The sequence below is a fragment of the Mastomys coucha genome, chromosome X (assembly GCF_008632895.1).
Source record: "Mastomys coucha isolate ucsf_1 chromosome X, UCSF_Mcou_1, whole genome shotgun sequence".
Classification (NCBI taxonomy): Eukaryota; Metazoa; Chordata; class Mammalia; order Rodentia; family Muridae; genus Mastomys; species Mastomys coucha.
The window spans coordinates 163237580-163256530 of NC_045030.1; the positions used below are offsets into that span (position 1 = coordinate 163237580).

At 36.6% G+C, this 18951-nt stretch overlaps 1 protein-coding gene across 6 annotated transcripts in view; it reads left to right on the plus strand.

Moving 5' to 3' along the window:
- The window catches only part of Mid1 (midline 1), a 363560-nt gene that overhangs the window by 332345 nt on the left and 12264 nt on the right, over positions 1 to 18951 (plus strand). For all 6 annotated transcript variants that reach the window (XM_031371498.1, XM_031371515.1, XM_031371507.1 and 3 more), the window contains exons 7-9: positions 1672 to 1815; positions 11461 to 11622; positions 17451 to 17658. In XM_031371498.1, coding sequence (XP_031227358.1) covers positions 1672 to 1815; positions 11461 to 11622; positions 17451 to 17658 — 514 coding nt within the window. The remainder of the gene's footprint in view (positions 1 to 1671; positions 1816 to 11460; positions 11623 to 17450; positions 17659 to 18951) is intronic.

Below are 18951 nucleotides of genomic sequence, written 5' to 3' on the forward strand. Positions count from 1 at the left end.
ATGAAGAAAAGCTGTGAATCACTTCTCTAAACCACAGGCTGGTAAACTTTGACTGAAAAGCAACATATGGCAGAAGTCTTAGATTTTGCAAACCATATGCTTGTAACTACACAGCTTTGCTGTTGCATAAATACGCCATAGATGGAGAATACTTGAGTAAGTCAGGTTGTGTTCCAATAAAACTTTATTTACAAAAGTAGCTGCTGTGGGCTGGAGAGTTGGCTTAGTGGATAACAGCACTGGATGTTCTTCCAAGGGACCAAGGTTTGATTCCCAGCACCCCCATGGTAGTTAAAATCATCTGTAATGTTATGGCCTCCACAAGCACAGCACACACCTGATACATAGACATACATGCAGGCAAATAACTATTTACAAAATAAAATAATAAAAAGAATAACTGTAGTTTGTAACCCTCTGCCTTAAAATAATATTGCCAGCACAAAACACTTGTAGCCTTGTCTTTTCTTCCTTAATTATTCTCCTCATAAATTACTTATTGAAATTAATCCAGAGTAAGTGATTTAGAAATCACGTTTTAATAATATTTAAATTTCTGAGCTGATTCCTTTGTGAAACAAGTAAAACAAAAGGTTTCTGTAGTGATAAAAGCAACAAACACAAACATTCATGGTTTCTTAGTAAATGAAAACATATTTCTAAAAGATGACTGCTTGCTAATTGTTGTCTTTTTGATTAAATATACTACCTACAAATTGAAGAATGAAATGAGAATAGGAGTGCACTAATAATTTTAACAAGACATCAAATATCTAATAAAGAAAAAATTTTAAATTATTCAGTTGATTTGCTACCAGATAACAGTGATACTTTTAAAATATCTGGTGTCATGTAGATGAGAGGATGGCATAGTGGGTTTCAGGCCAAATCGGGCCCTGTGGCTACTTTGTGAATAAATTTTTATTAGAGTTTGGTCATACTCATTAATGTACAAATTATCTACATCTGCTCTCATGGCAGGGTTAAGTAGTTGCAAGAGCAGAAGTCTGTCCTACAATACCTAAAATGTTTACTATATAGTTCTTTACTAGTAAGTTTTCAAACCATCCCCCCAAAAAGTGAATAAAATTATGAAAGTTTGTCTTGGTTACTTTTTCTTTGATATATTTTTCTTCATACACAAGAAGCTATTGTTTTTTTTATTCTCATAAATATATTCTCATGATAAATTGAGATAATGTCTTAATGGCTGGCTGGCTTTAGTCATACTGCTTACAAAAAAACAACAACCACTCGAAAAACCAAAAATAAAAAACCAACCAGGAAATGGGAGAGGATGGGTTGGTGAGCAGGGGAGGGAGGGAACAGGGTTTTTTTTGTTGTTGTTGTTTTAGTTTTGGGTTTTTTATTTTATTTTTAATTTTTTTTTTATTTTTTTCGGAGGGGAAACTGGGAAAGGAGATATCATATGATATGTAAATGAAGAAAATATCTAATAAAAAATAAAATGAGATACAATATAAAAGACAACAACAACAAACAAACAAACCAAAAAAATATTCCCTACATAGACAACTAAGCACTTTGGAACCAAAATCTCCTTTTATATGATAGTAGTTCTGATAGACCTACTATCACAGTTAAATATCTCCAAATTGTGATCCTAATGGTATCTGCTGCTCCACTAATATGCATTCTTGATGTCAACAGCTCCCAACCCTCCCACAATTAGAGAAGAGCTCTGCACGGCTTCCTATGACACCATTACTGTCCATTGGACTTCAGATGATGAGTTCAGTGTGGTCTCCTATGAACTCCAGTACACCATATTCACTGGACAAGCCAATGTCGTTAGTGAGTATCTTCTGGCTAATTTACTTCTCAGTTTGATGACAGGTTTCAGGTAAGCTGGATGAAGGAATATAAACACCAAAAGGAGATGATGAGGAAGGATTAAAATTACAATATTTTGTTTTCCTGTTCAAGGAATGGATGATGCTCACTTGTATTACAGTAATGAAAATGGCTGGTCAAATATCAATGAAATTAACAACCTCTGGAAAACCATGTGGATGTAGTTTGAAAAAAAGAAGCTGGTAACAACATATACCCTGTAAATCCATTTATCAGTTTATAGCATAAAGATCAAAATGAAGTATTCTTACTTTAAAATGTATTCTTAGAGGTTAAAAGTATTAGAAAAATGGTTATATCTTAGATGGAATAGAGAAAAGTGTCACTGGGAAGAAATATATGGGAGAACTAGGGATATCAGCTGTCAGTAAAATTGTTGATCTTCCAAGCATGTAGAAAAGCAAAGCATTGAATTTTCAAGCATCCATGTAAAATAACCAAACACGGTGACATTTACCTGTAACACCAATACTGGTGAAAGTTGAAAACAATAGAATTCTAGGAGTTCAAGGTCCAGCCAATATAATCTAATCAACAAGTTGTAGGTTCCATGGTGACACTGGCTTAAAAAATAAAGTGCAGTAGAACAAAGGAGGGGGCACTCAGTACATGCACCTATGTGTATATATATCCATACTCACACACAAACACATATCCTGCCCCCTACATGCATACGTATATACAAAAGGATAGGACTAACTTCATAGGACTAACAGCAATTTCCTGGTAGTAGCTAATATGCTTTTAGTCATTTTATCGTGCATTTAATTTTATTTACTATTCTAAATATTGTTTCAGCTTTCAAAAAAAAGAAATAAGGAGAAAAAGAAAGGAAGGAAGGAAGAAAAGTAATAGAAAGAATGTACTAAATTGAAAAGTGAAAGAATTCTCTAAGTATCTGGTTCCATTCAGTGGTGGTTTATGGCTGTTACTTCAAATCTAAGTAACTACCACCTCCTGGAAAGAACTAGACTTACATGGGATACAGAGGGGCTCTTCTGTCACTGATGATTGTTTGATATTTGGCAATATGAATGTTATAACCAACTCAAACATAAACCTTACCATAACATAAACATAAAGCTTACCATAAAGGTTACCATAACATAAACATAAAGCTTACCATAAAGGTTATAGGTGAGTTATTAAAATAAAATTGTACAAATGGCAAAGAGCTCAAAGAAATTGCTTTCCAGAGGAAGAAATCTGAAACTTCTTTGGTGATTTTTCTTGGTTAGGTTTCTATTGTGATGAAACACCAGGACCAGAAGCAGCTTGTGGATGAAAGGGTTTATTCATCACACAGCTTTAAGTTCTCCAACCAGGAAAAAAATCATGAGAGGAAGTAATGAATAGGCCATGGAGGAACACTGTATACTGGCTTGCTCCTCATGGCTTGCCAAGTCCTCACGACCCCTAGACTAAGGATGGCACTGCCCTCAGTAAACTTGGTCCTCCTATACCAGTCAACAATCAAGAAAATACCTCAGAAGAGTTTCCCACTGATATATCTCATGGAACATTTTCTCAATTTAAGTTCCCTTTTCTCAAATGACTCTAGCTTGTATCAAATTGACAGAAAACTAACCAACATGGCAATCCATGTACAGAACATGTCACAATAGAATGCAGTAAAAGTTGCTTTTCCACAGAGATATTTTGAATATACCCATATTCATTTACTGTGATTTTAATTAAAAAAACAAAAAACTTTTCTCTCTCAACTGGTCTTTCCTATATATGTAGTTCTGAAGTACATGGTACATCAAATAGAAATTTGTTTGTAGATTAATTATAAGGGCCATACAGCAAGACAATAACTTCACAGTGACTAAAGTGCAAATTTAACTCCCTCTTAGACACTTCTCTTAGATATCTTTCTCACTCCTTCCTTTCTCTTCTCACTCTTTATCCCCTCTCTTGCCTCCTTTTCTTCTTCCCTTCCGTTAATTGGTTTGCCTTGGAAACATTCATAAAACTCTTGCCATTTTTATGAGTGGACAAATGATTTGTGAAGTATTATGTCAAGGACAGTTTTATAGGTGACACATTTTGTAGGTAAGGACCAGAGAGGAGTCAAAAGCAGACATGACCAAAAGGCCTTGGATTCTTGAAAGGTTGTGGCTACATGGAAGTGACCTAAAGATATCAGCAGATACCTGTGTCAACTTAAACAAAACCTACAGAGAGTGAAGGAGTAGAGCATACTAGAATATCTTACTTGATAATGTCTGGCTAGACAATTCAGTGGGAATGGGGAAGCAGTAAAAAGAAGTATGAAACACAAAACCATGAAGCTGGCCTCAGAAATCACATGTGATCAGTCACCAGTCAAGCCCAGAAACAAAAGCTATACCATGTAGAGCTGTTCAGCTTTGAATTTTACGTTGGGGAATTGAGCTAGGCCGTACTGGGCTCAGGTGGGCAGTCTGATTTGCCAGCACTGGAAAGAGTGGAAAGGGACTGGATGGGCCTTTCCAGGGTACTAGCTAAGGTGGAGGAATAACTAGGTTCTCTAAGTGGTACTCAGCTGACAGGAGATGAAGATACTTCTGAAAAGACTCCTCAACCTTGGCATCACCATTACTGTCTTTTACATACTCTACATGTCTTTGGAGACAAGTCTAAATCACACTCCTTCTAAGACTGCATACTTCTGAAATCATTCTTCTCCAATTTCACAGGTCTTGTTGAATAACATTAATAAATGACAATTTTATGCCCTCTTGTGTATTTTCATACCATATGCAGATATTTACTTTTAAAAAATAGTAAATGTAATAAGAGACTATTCTATTTTGGTACAAACAAAGAATTGCTACATCTCTTTCTAAAGCAGTATTGGCACCCTATTTCAAATCCATGCCCTGATTTATCTGTCCCATCTTTTATTGATGAACGCTAGCTCTTTTCCAATCTCTGCAAACATTACCCCTATGAATATCCTTGCATATTCCCCTTTCATGCATGCAAAATTATATTTCTAGTATAATCTCTTGAGATATAATTGATAAGAAGAGATTGTTTGCATTTTAATTTTGATTGACATTGCCAAATTGCTCTTCAGAAAGGGGACAGGTGATATTTTATACACATTTTAGCAGCTGTAGGGGCTTACATTTCACTGATCTTGGACATATGTACCATAAGCTAAACAAGGGAAACCCAATTTAAAGCAAGATAAACATGTATTATCTACATGATTTCATAATAAATCCAAGGTCTAATTTAACCAGTGCAAAGCCAGTAACATGTTAACCCATGAGCTGCTATATAGTATAGTAGGGAAAACAAAAGACAGAAAGATAGAAAATATATTTTTGTCTTCATTTAAGGCATTATTTTTTATTATATTGTTATTATGATATTATATTGATGTTGTTAATAATTTTATAATTAATTATATTATATTTATAATTATTACTATATTATATTGCTAGTGTGTCAGGTAAACTAAAGAAAGATTGTATCAGACTTAAACATGGAAGACAAAGATGGCAATAATGTAGATAAGTGAATATTGTATATTATATAAGTGAACATTTCATAAGTGAATAAGTAATTAGAGTTATTTAATACCAAAAGAACAGTTCTTGGTCCATGTGAGGAATATTGTATTTCTTTGAAATAATTTTTGTTAGACTGAGAAAACTCACTTATTTTATATTTAGCAGCATTGTTTCAACCAAAGCTTCTTACACAGTACCCATGTGAAAGGCTCTTTAGAAATGCTGCTTGTCTAAGGTCCTATTATTTGATGGAGTACATATTACTATCAAGATCTATTGTAAAACGCTACTGAAATTTTGAAAACATTTTCAAACCCTGCCCAGGGCTCCTTGTGCCACTAGCCAATCTTTATGTCTAGGTCATGATTCCCTCTTTTGTTTCAATAAAACCACAGTTAATTACTTTTAACTGGCTTTAGTGAGAAGAAACTAGATAATATCTCAGAACTAACTTTATTTAATCTCATTACATTTCTCACAAATGCACATACTCAAATGCAAAAATAAAGATAACACTTTTACTGTTCATTTTAATGGATAGAATTATGACTATAAAATGTTATTAACATTTTTAGTAACAGATAGATACATATTTAATTTACAGTGTTTACCAAAACCACTTTTCCTATGTTCTTTTAAAATCTCAGATTTGGGCATTGTTATCATCAATTTGTTCTTGTCATTTGCAAAATAGGCAGAGGCGCATTTCTTGAGGCTATCATGAAATATATATATGCATATATATATTTCAGTCACTTTGAAAGCATTCATGAAAGTTATGAATCATAATTATTTTTATATGGAAGAAAGAAAGCATGGTTTACTTCTGTCCAAATTGTTAGGAGAGACAAAAGCTCTTAGGAATCCATGGACAGCCTCTGTAAACAATGTCCACACTGTGTATAATATTCTGCAGCAAAGTGGTGATTGCCATGCAAGGCTCTCAAATCCCCCAATGTAATTAAGGTCATTTAATATGTTACACTGGGAGAGAAATGCTTCTGACTCATTGTCAATGAAAAATACTGTACAACGTCAAAGGCTCAATTATGCTTCATTACAAACCAATGATATTCTGATTTCATTTGTTGTTTTAATATTTCTCCCTACATGGCAGTCTGTGAACAGCAGAGCATCCAGACAAGTCTAGGAGAAAGTGAAGTTTCAATCAGGATACTTATGTGGGTGTTTTACGAACAGATGAAGTAAACCTGCCCACTAGTTCTGGCAGTGTAATATCAAGGTAGCATAATGCTGTGTGCAAGAAATTAGGTGGTACAGGCTGGTACAAGACCAACACTAGCAATACATTTAAGGTATACTCCAAGGCACTCCCAACATAAATGCCCCAAAAGACCATTGTCATTGATTATTTTCTGGTACTTTCAATAAATTCTCAATTATTATCGTGGCAATAATAGTACTATAAAGGAAAACAAACAATGGTTAGTGATTATGGAGGTAGATTGCTCACTGTAAAGCTACACAGCAAAAATTTACTAATCTGTAATATTCAAGGAAAAAAATAGTGATTTTTTTTTCAAAATAGGATAGTCAGTCTCACATCCTGGAGTTTTCAGGTGAGGGTCTGATACAATAAATCTTGGTTGAGTTAAGATTTATGCTTGGAAGCCAAGTGACAGTTTGTACCAATTTCAGACATCTGCTCTATGGTATTGCTGTATCCTCTACCACATTAAACCAAGCTTCGGGTTTGTGCAGAGACTGGCAGGCTTATTTAAGCATTTTTATTTTCCCCCGTCTTTGACCATTGTAGTCATTTCATTTAAATATGTGCAATTAAATAGGAGCAGTGCAAAAGCAATGAAGTTGATAGGACTCTGATTTGAATCTGCTGAATGTTACTATTGTTTTGCATTTAGACCTGACTGCTTTTGACAAAGTCCTAAGGCTATGAGTGGATTATACTAAGACAGAAAAGTTCATGTTGTTTTATTACTATTTTAATAATATTATTCAATGTCTTCAAGTAAATCATAAGTTTCTTGGGGACTGAATAACAATGTTCAAAATGACCATACTTTGGTTGAATCAAAATCTAATATTTGGCTACAGCAGGCTCCAGAAATACAGAATTTGTTATAGCTGTTTTCTAGAAAAAGGCTTAGTGAGGAAGTGTCAAAGAGAATATAGAGTAGGGAGACTATCCTGTCACCATAGCATTTAGGAGTGTTTTATTCTTCTTCCCCACCCCTTTATTGAAAGTAGATTATTTTCTCATATTATATATCCTGATCAGAGTTTCCCTTTGCTCTAGTAGACCCAGTTCCTAACCACCTCTCCTCCCATCTGGATCCATTCCCTTTCTAGTTCTCATTAGAAAACAGCAAGGTTCTAAGAGAGAACTGCAAAGCATACCAAAATAAAATATAATAAGATAAATATAATGAGATGAAACAAAAGCCATCACATTGAAGTTGGACAAGGCAAGCCAGCATAAGGAAAAGAACACCAAGAGAAGGAACAAAAATCAGAAACACACTCATTCACAAACACAATAGTTTCATAAAAACACTAAACTGAATGCTATAATATTATATATATACAAATACACAAACATGTATAAATACATATACATATATATACATATATGTATATATATGGGGAGAGAGAGAGAGAGAGCGCACCTGATATAAACCTACGTAGGCCATGTACATGATGCATCAGACTGATTTCATACAAGCTTTACTCATGTTGATTTATTTTGTCTTGCTTTTCAAGTGTGGTCTAACCCCTCTGGCTCTTAACACTCTTTCAACCTTGTCTTCCTTGGGAGTTACCTGAGTTCTGAGGAGAGAGATTTGATGGGGATATCCCATTTAGCTGTATGTTCCAAAGTCTCTCTCTGTATAATTTCTGTCTGTGGGTCTCTGTATTTGTTCTTATCTGTTACAGGAAGAAATTTCTCTAATAATGAATGAATAAGGCTCTGATCCCAGATCTGTGGACTATCTTGTCTCTGGTTCTTGTTCACTTGGCCAGTATTGGATATAGGTTCCATCTCATGGAATGGGACTTAAGTCATCTCAGACACTGGTTGGTTACTCCCACAAGCTTTGTACCATCGCACTAGCATATTTTGCAAGAAGAACAGTATTGTAGATGAAAGGTTTTGTGACTGTAATTACTTTTTTTTATAATTCTCTTTTGGTAGCCTGAAGAGTACCTTCCTGCACCAAACACACAAGAACATAGGGCTGAAGGTTCTATGTAGGTAAAGCTTACCCTCTCCACATTCAGTGAGTTATATGGATATTGTTGTCAGCAATGGGGTTTTCCTGTTCATTTGCAGACTGTAACTCATCTTGGCAACTCTCTGGGTTGTTTGGGGGATTTCCATGGGACCCTTTGGCCAACAACTCAATTGGATGTAACCCTGTCCTGATATGGGATGCTCTGTTTGGTGACTTGGGATGTTTTCTTCTTACTCAAGGGTTCTTTGGGGAGAAAACAAAAAAGTACAGAGCTACAAACAATTTGAAGAGACATGGATACTGTCTTTAGTTATTTTACTCAGTATTAAATATATAGTCTCACACATTCAAACTATTCTGTGAGTCTCAAGTTATTTCTTTGCTTTATGCTAACTTTTTAAGTCTCAAGGCCCTGTGATTAAAAAAATATGTTCACAGGTAGAAATAAAAAGAAGTAACAGAAAATTCATGAGACCAAATGACTCAAAGGAGAATATGAGAATACTATTTTCTCAAGATTCAGAGCCTGGGAGATGGTTCAGTGAATAAAAAGCTTACTGTTCAAGTATGGAGACCAGTGGTTAGATTTTCAGAACCCATGTATAAAACCAAGAAGGCATTGTGACCACCTGTAATCCCACCATTCAGGATGCAGACAGGGAATCCCAAGAATAAACTGGCTGGTCAAAATATCCAGTATTGGTGAGTTCCAGGTTCAAGGAGCAATCCTGTCTCTATAAATAAACTACTGAATAATCAGAGAAGGGACTTGATATTAACTTCTGACCTGCATATCCATATGCAATCACATGTGTACTGCATACATGTGAACAAACACCAAAAAAGATACAAAGAATGTAAATAAATTTTCAAAACAGTTTTAAAATTTTCTTCTCATCTGTCATAATTCCAGCTGTAATTTTTAAGTTATTAGTTGGAGGAAGCATTTAGTGTAATCCAAAGGCAGACTTGAGGGAGTCTATGACTATCATGCAATGCTATGTAAATATTTTCAACTTGGTGTAGATATGCACTGTAAATTTATTCTCACAGAAAGGTTTCATTAGATTCTCAGGGATGTGAGACCACAAAAATAAGGAATTGTTTCTTGAGACTTGGGTGAGGTATAAGCTGTCTCAAGATCAAAGGATCTAACCCTTTGACTTGCAAATGAACAAAAAAGGAAAGAGGGGGAGTTGAGTTTGGAGCACCTCAGGAAGTAAAGGGGTCTGGCACTTTCCCAGAGACTAGTACTGAGAAAGGAAACTTCATGACAGCCTAGTCACCAGGGAAATGGGAAAACGTTCTATTGGAGTGGAGATTGATGAGTGGAGAGAGGAAAGTTGGGACTGATACCAAAAAGAAGTTTCTAGCATCAGTCAGCTGCAAAATAAAATGAGCTTCCCTTTTCCTACATGTTCTTCCAAGTCTCGTAAATCCTCAGCCCATATCCTGCAAAATACAGCCAGAAGAACAACCCTACTCCACTCTGGACCAGTGATCCCAGGGATGCAGCTGGTCAAAAATCCTATGGATACTTTCCCAGGGTCTACACTGAAGCTGCAAGCTGCCAATAAGTACTAATGCCCTGGTCTTTTAAATCCACCTTAATACAGGATCATAGACCACCTTGATGATTATCTTTATATCACTTTCATTAGACATTGGATGGAGTTGAGTGATCTGTGCTGGTTCTGCAGCTGCATTGACCTAATGATAAGGCTGTTGTCTCAGTTAAAGTAACTACTGGTTCGATGAAAGACCATGGCAAAAAGCAACCTGAAGAGGAAAGCATTTAATTTCACATATACATCCACATTACTGTTCACTGAGGAAAGTCAGGGCAGGAACTCAAGCAGAGAAGGAACCTGGAGAGGACAGAATACTAAAGCCATGAAGGAGTGCGACTCTACTGGCTTGCTCATCCTACTTATATCACCCACAACCACAAGCCCCAGGGTGTCACCACCCACACTGAGCTGGCCTCTCCCACCAGTCAAAACTGCCCCCAGAGACTTTTCCATAGGCCAATCTAAAGGGGGTACTTTCTCAATTAAAATGTCTTCTTCCAAAATGTCTCTAGTTGTGTCAAGTTGAAATAAAATGAATCAGAATAGCTTCCTTCCATGTCTCCTTTGTTGAAAAAATACTGTCCCAAAATGGTTCTTCCCTGGTAATAACAGAGATGAAAGGAACCATCAGAAATCCTCAAACCTACTCTTGGAACAAGTACATTGTCATTTTTGCTCAACCTTTCAATTAACAAGTCATATGACCAAAGCCACATGGCAAGGCAGTATATTCTTGCTTTTTAGAAGGAGCAGCTGCAAAGCCACTTTGGCTTGGGTATGATCAGAGAGATATAGGAAGCAAAATGCAATAAATTGTGTCTATATTGATGAAGCTAGGTTTTAGTCAGTACATGCATCACACACCCCACCATCTGTGAGTTTCCTAGTTCATGAGAAACAAGCTTGAATGACCAGTGTCATTCAGGAGAAGGCAAGAGAGAGTGGGATCAATCAGTAATCACCTTTGTTTCTTCCTCATAACCCTTAATAATACATTATGTGAAATATTCAGAGCATAAAATGCCAGAAAAAAAAAAACACCTTTGCTGTACCTGTTCACACAGACCAGAGTTTTCAATATAAGCATTTTCAGTGGCTTGCCCCAGGGGAACACTCAAAGGGAACTTATATAAAGTGAGCTCTCCATATAGATAGCACACTGAGCACTATTTTATTGGTTATGCCACATAAAAATTGAGGAAACTCTCCATTTTCCAATGTTTAAAGTTCAAATAATCTAAAATTCTGCAACCATGGCCTGTGACTACACCTGTCTTATTGGTTTTTCAGGTCTGTGTAACTCGGCGGATAGCTGGATGATTGTGCCCAACATCAAGCAGAACCACTATACTGTGCATGGCCTACAAAGTGGCACCAAGTATATCTTCATGGTCAAGGCCATCAACCAGGCAGGCAGCCGCAGCAGTGAGCCTGGGAAGTTGAAAACAAACAGTAAGTGCTGTGAACTCAGCTAAGCTGCCATCTTACATTTGCTTGCCTCTGAGACTAACATTACTCCCCACCTTTCTTTTATGTTTTTTGTCTTGGGCCTCACTGAGAGTCTCAGAAAAGTAAATAAAGAACCAGTGTGAAATACTGAGGTTCCCAGCAGCTACATCTAGGTTCTAAATTTGATTCTGTCTTCTAGGCTGTGTGGCCATTGACTTCTCTGCATACCATTGCTCTCATTTCTTGAGAAAACAATTCTGTAGAAGTTCTTTTGAGAAACAGAACAGGTGTTTATAAAACTTGACACAGAGAAAGCCTCTATAAATGGTAGATAGGATTTTTTTTTCTATAGCAGAAAACAAGTTCATAACTCTATCTTCAGATATTCTTTATTCTGATCAAAATGTGAGTCTGGGTCTGTAATTCTCAATCAGGGAGCAAATCTACTATAACACAAGCCAATGTAGGATTTAGTAATTTCTGGAGACATTTTTCTGGTTTATCACAATGGAGGACAGTGCTACTGGTATGAAATGAGCAGGAATCAGGCATAGCAAACATCTATGGTATACAGAACAGTTCCTATCACAAAGAATGGTGTAGCCTAAGATTTTGCCTTATGGTTCTGTCATTTTCCTATTGCTGTCACTGTCTCTGTCTACATGTGTTTTGTTTTATCCTCTCTTCTTTCTTTACATCTTTTGATCTAGCAATATTATGTTATATAAATATGGTGGCAGTCATGGGCTTGCTAGTCAACAGGAGTTTTCAAAAGAAGCTCCCCCTTAACCATATCCTTGTTTCCCAGGGCATAGTAACATATGTGTTAACTTAAGGACAAGCAGAGGGTAGAAGAAGAGCACTGGATTAAGCATGAGAAAGCTGAGATCCTGCCACATGATATCTATGTGGCTATAAGACATATATATATTTCTTAAACTACTTTATTTTGTGATGATTTTAGATTCCCAGAAAAACTACAGAGATGCCCATATACACTTTACTTAGCTTCCCTTAGTATCACCATCTTATATAACCTTGACACATTTGTCACAACTAAGAAGTTAGCATTGGTACAATTCCTCTTGCCTAAGCTGTAGGCTTTATTCAGATCTTTACAGTATTATCTCTAATGTTCAGTTCCTGTTGCAGGATCTAGTCTAAGAATCCATATCACATTTAGTGGTTTTTCACCTCACCTTTTTCTCATTTTTTTAAAAGAAGTTTTTGGTTCTTCACTTTTTTGGGGGGTGGGGATTTGAGACAGGGTTTCTCTGTTTAGCCCTGGCTGTCCTGGAACTCACTCTGTAGACCAGGCTGGCCTAGAACTCAGAAATCTGCCTGCCTCTGCCTCCCAAGTGCTGGGATTATAGGTGTGTGCCACCACTACCAGGCTGGTTCTTCACTTTTAAAAAATGGAAATGTAGCCACATTTAGAAGCTGTCAGAAAGAAAAATTTGAAACAATTTTGAGAACATATTTATATTATGCCATGCTTTGTTAAAACCATGCAGCACATGTAAATGAATGCAGTCACATTCATTTCAACAGCTTTTTATTTACACTTGAGCATGGATTTTATCTTTCAAAAATATTGGGGTTCCTAGTAAATTTTAGATGCTATGCAATGGGCTGAGGATACTGTGGCATCATTCAACTCCTTAAGATGTTCTTCTCTTGAGGAATTTGTAGACTTTTGGAGAAGACCGAATACTAAGCCACAGTTATCACTACATTTCTGAAGTTGGTAATGGCAGTTACCCATGAAAGTGTTGGATATTCAGAAGAACATAACCCTTCATAACCATGGTGGCTTTTCAGGGTAAGATAAGATTTAAGGTATATGAGGAAAGGGGAGTGTTCCACGACAAGAGAACAGCATGTGTAAAGGCCCAAAGAAAAGCAGATTATGTCTATGGAACAAAAAAACAATCAGCATGACAAAAATAAGAAATTGATAGGATAACCATGCCAGGATGTTAAAGACAAAACCATACAGTAAAACTAGGCACACTGATGCATACCTGTAATCCCAGCACTCAGGCTAGTGAAGAAGGATCCCAAGTTCCAGTCCATCTTAGACTGTGTAGTAGAACAAAGCCCAGTAATATACACACATGAGCATATGCATGAGTGCATGTAAACACACACGCGTGCACACACACACACACACACACACACACACACTTTTAAAAAGTAAAACTTAGCCAAGCCTGTTCTCCTACCTACAGGAAGATTCTAAAATCAAGCCTAGCTTAGTCTATAGAGTAAGTTCAAGACCAGCCGGTCAGATATAGCTCAGAATACAACTCAGTGGTAGAGTGATTGGCTAGAATGTGTGAACCCATGGTTCCAATCCCCAGCATCACAAAATAAAAACAAACAAAACCAGATGGTAAACCCATTAGGGGTCATGAGGCAGTTGGAGTTTTGAAAATAATGTTTGAGGGGAGATAAGTTGACAGGTTTATATGTTAGAGGCTGGGTGAGGATTTGTGAAACATAAAGCTTTGTTGCACTGTGATGTGGTATATGGATTAAAATAAGAAAGACTTTCAGCTGGTGAATATATCTAAAAATCATTATGAGAGTTGTCTAAGCAGAAGCACAGTAGCCAGAATAAGACCTTTACAAATCGTCTGATGACTTAAGTTCTTTAGTAATACAATGAATTTCCTTCTCAAGCTAATTTGTCTTCATTGAAACCAAAACCTGAAAGTTGGTAAGAATGGGCAGTGGTTTGTTTGGGAAAGGCATCTGTGGCCCAGACAGAATACAGGGCTAGGTCCCACTAAAGGTGGCAAGCCCCTGTTGTGTGTGTGTGTGAGTGGCTGAGGAGCGAGTGAAGGCAAGAAGGGTGCTGCAGGCAATTTTTGTCCATTCCAAGCCTCATCATTCTGAACATTCTGCTAGTCATCACTGGCAAGAGGCCACATAGCACTCATGCCTATGTATATGATTAGCTCCAAGATAGATTTTTTTTTCCTGTTCTGCCTATTGCTGTCAAATTATTTTTTACTCATGTTTTTCACCTTTAAAAAATTGGAATATTTTAAGAAACCTTATCCCTAACAGTTGCTGGCATGAATGTCCCTTGAGATTATTATTTTTATTTTTACAAGAGAAGTTAAATTTAAACTTTAAAATTTAAACTATAGGTATAATCCATTAGGTCTGACAGCCTTTGACAATCCCTGCTACCTTCTCAGGCCTTGAAGGTTTTTTCTTTTAAATCAGGCTTATATTATTTTATTCTTTTTAATTTTGTTTATTTATGTTTAGTGTACAGGTATCTGTTTTATATTCATGTATAATTTCCATATGTTGGAAGTTTAAGTTTATCATAATACCAAAGTGATACATGTAGAAATAGATTTAAATGATTTATAAGAACTAACTTCAAATATCCATAAAACACTGAAGATTTCAATAAGATACAAATATAGCAAAATATTCCTTTGAGAATTTCAGATATTAGTATAGTATTTACATCATTTTCCTCTCCCTTTTCTCCTTGCAATTCTTCTACATCCCTCCTATTCCTTCCCAAATTCATAACCAGTAATTCTTTAATTATAAGTCTTATACACGGGAACACACACACACACACACACACACACATACACATACACACACGTTTATAAATAATCATTTACTACTAGTCATATGTGTTTAAGGTGACCTCTTTGGATTGACTAACCTATCAGAATGCTTGCCCCCACAGAAGACTGATTCTCCCTTTCTCAGAAACCATACATTTCTATGTGGCTCCTCTTCTAAGGGTGAAGCCTTATAAGAATTCTTCAATCCATATTGGCATGTCAACTGGCTTTCTTTCATTTGACATCTACATATAAACAAAACAAGGTTAAGCAAACTATAGTTCAAGGGCCAAATGTGACTACCTACATTTAAAACTAAAGTTTTATTTACATATACCCATGAATGGTCATTTACCAATTTGTAACTACTTCCTCACTGCAGTGACAAAGTCACAAAAGAAACTACATGGCCTACATAATTGAAAACATCTATTTCCTTCTTCTTTGCAGAAAAAGTGTGCTGGTCACTGACCTAAAGGTAAAAAAAATGAGGTTCTGATGTTATGTTTTGATCCAAGCAGCACTACCCCTATTTGTCTATACCACAAACACACATTGCTTTCAGTCATATTTATTAGGCTTTTTCCCCATGATTGTCTGAACTGCATATGAGCTGAAAGCATCTCACAACTGTGCTATGAAGTTGGACAGTGTGGCATTTCTAACAAATGGTAGTATGTTTCCAGGCTTTAAATGTCTTGTACCCTATGTGGTAACAAACAAGAGACAGTATTCAGAACCAATACTGAATTGACAAATATGTAGCAGCTACATCAAATATCCATAAGTAACTCTTTTAGGAATTATAGTGGTGAGCATTTCAGAGCACAAGTTTGTTTTGAAAGAGACCTTTCTTTATTATATGTATTAATAAATCCAAATATAGAAAACTTAGACATTATTATTGGCATTTAGTCTAGGCTTCACCCCATAGTTACCTGGCAAGATCCAGGTGTGCCTGACTCACTACAAAAGGAGCTGCTTGCCACCTCCTCACACTCTTGTTCTTGCTCTCTCCTCCTTTCCTCTTGCTCCTGCTCTCCCTCTCTCCCATCCTCATATCTCTCCACATGCTCATGGCTGGCCTCTATTCCTGTACTCCTCCCTCTGCATTTCTCTGTGTTTACTACCCTCTCAACTCCTCCTCCCCATGCCCTAAATAAACTCTATTCTATACTATACCATCGTGTGGCTAGTCTCTCAGGGCGAAGGGATACCTCAACATGGCCCCCCTTCCCCCACACCATACCATGCCTCCACCAAACATATTCCTTCCTTCTTATCTTTTTTATAAAACACAATTACTGTCATTTTTCCCTGCTTTTGTGAGCTGAACAAATTTTTAAATGTGTAGTTACTCTAAGTGCCTACAGAGTCATGCTATTACTTTTCTCAAGCTCAGAATGATGTGTTTAAGTGTTTAGAATACTCTACATTAAGATGTAAAATCTTGATTTGTTTGTTCTCTACTTCAGAGTCTATTTAGCACAGGTGTGTTTTAGGCCCAATTAAATATGGCAGTCCTTGAAAAGAAGGCATTCGTTTTTCTTCTCCTTTCCAGGATGTTCTTCAGCGAAAATACATCTGTGCTGGGATCTCTTACTGTTTTTGTTGCTCTTTGCCTGTTCTTTTGTTGAATGGTTATAGTGCAAAACTGGACCCCTCTCTAAGTAGAAACTTAAGCAAGCATAGCCATTCTCTTTTTAGGTACTACTGTTTCTAGCACTATATACAAAGTTGCTGCTGCTTAAGTATATATTAAACATCATATAAACTGTCAATGAGTAAATGCCTTTAAAAGCATTGTTTATACACCTTAAGTTGCTATTAGAATTTAAGATACTGTTCTGTAGTAGGAAGTATAACTCAGGTAGTAATGGCTTGTTTTAGATCCTCCTTCACCCCGCACACACACATTTTATTTGTATTTCATGTGTATGGGTATTTTGCTTGCATGGATCTCTATGTACCATGGTCAAGCCTGATGCTTAAAGATGTCAGAAGAATTAGATCCACTGGAACTGGAGTTATAGATGCTTGTAAACTTCCACATGGGTGCTGGGAATCAACCTGGGGCCTCTGGATGAGCCGTGATTGCATGTAAGCACTAAGCTATCTCTTCAGCCCTTGTTTCAGACTTTTAAATATGACTACAAAGATATACTATTTGTTATTTTTCCAACAAACAGTGCTTTCTTGCTTCTTTTTCTTTTGTGAACTTGTTTCTAGGTCAGCCATTTAAACTGGATCCCAAATCTGCTCATCGAAAACTGAAGGTGTCCCATGACAACCTGACTGTTGAACGTGATGAGTCATCATCCAAAAAGAGTCACACACCTGAACGCTTCACTAGCCAAGGGAGCTATGGAGTGGCTGGAAATGTGTTCATTGATAGTGGCCGTCATTACTGGGAAGTGGTCATAAGTGGAAGCACATGGTAGGCAGCTTTTTTATATTTTTCTGCAATTGTAAAAAGGCACATGCTATTGTGTATCTTGTCAAGGATATGAATTTATAACCAGCATCCATTCTGAAGAACCAAACCTACCCCTACAATAATGCTACATAACACTAAAATCAGTGTGACTTCAATAGCAACCATTTATTAATGCTAGCAAACATATATTTGTTGATTAGCTGATAAAGATTAATCTCAACTGGGTTTATACTTTAAGATACATGTTGGGTCTAGATCTGTCCTATGTGTATGTTCCCAACACTGCAGAAGTCTAACATGGTAGTGCAGGCCTGTAATCTCAAGCTGGAGTTCAAGGTTATCCTCTGGTATATAGTGAGTTTAAGATCAACAGAAAATATGTGGATAATGTCAATCTCCTTTTATAGATGAGGTAATTTAGGTGTGGGCCCAAAGTCATAAAATTCATAGTTGGTAGTTACAAATTTTGTGGTCAGGGCTCTAACTTTTAACTAGGAACCCACAAATAAAGGACAAGAGAGTTAATGTCTTAATTTTATAGGCCAGGACATTTTTGTACCAAGTACTCAGCCTGAGGCTATTATAATGGGACTGCAGCCACAACCAATGCATATATAAATGGGTATGGCTGAGTGCTAATAGAACTTCATTTGTGAAAACAGGCAAGGGACAAGAGATGACCTCTGGATTGTAGTTTGTTGATCTGTGCTTTTAACTCCCAGAGTATATCATTATTAACTAAAGGGTGATAGAGTTTCCAAATGTTAAAATTATTCTGTAGAGCACAAAGTAGTATACTTAATGAGATATGGCTGATATGAAAGTCAGAAGAGAAGTTGTAGAGGAGGAGGAAGATGAGAGTGGTGAAAATGGCTAAAATTCTACTAAAAGGTAATTTTAATTTGGATCTATGCAAGTAACACAATGGATACCAATCAACTCAAATCTAAGAAGTAACTTTGCACTGATTGGCTACCCCTACTCTTAATAATGGTATCTGCATTAGCCTAGGGGATAGTTTTTCATCATTTATTGTCGACTAATTCTCTTTTCCTAGACCATTTTCATGTTCTAACATTCTGTCAAGAGTGCAGAAAATATGTCCCATTTCTTCCAAGTCTATAGAATTCATTGGCACTTGAAATGTTGAGTGTGCACCTTTATATATGTATACATATGGAGGCCAGCTGCTTTCTAAATTCTTCTCCATCTTATTCTTTTGAGACACAGTCTCTCACTGAATGTAGACTTTAAGGATTCAGTTGGATTGGCTGGCCACCAGGGATCCTTTTG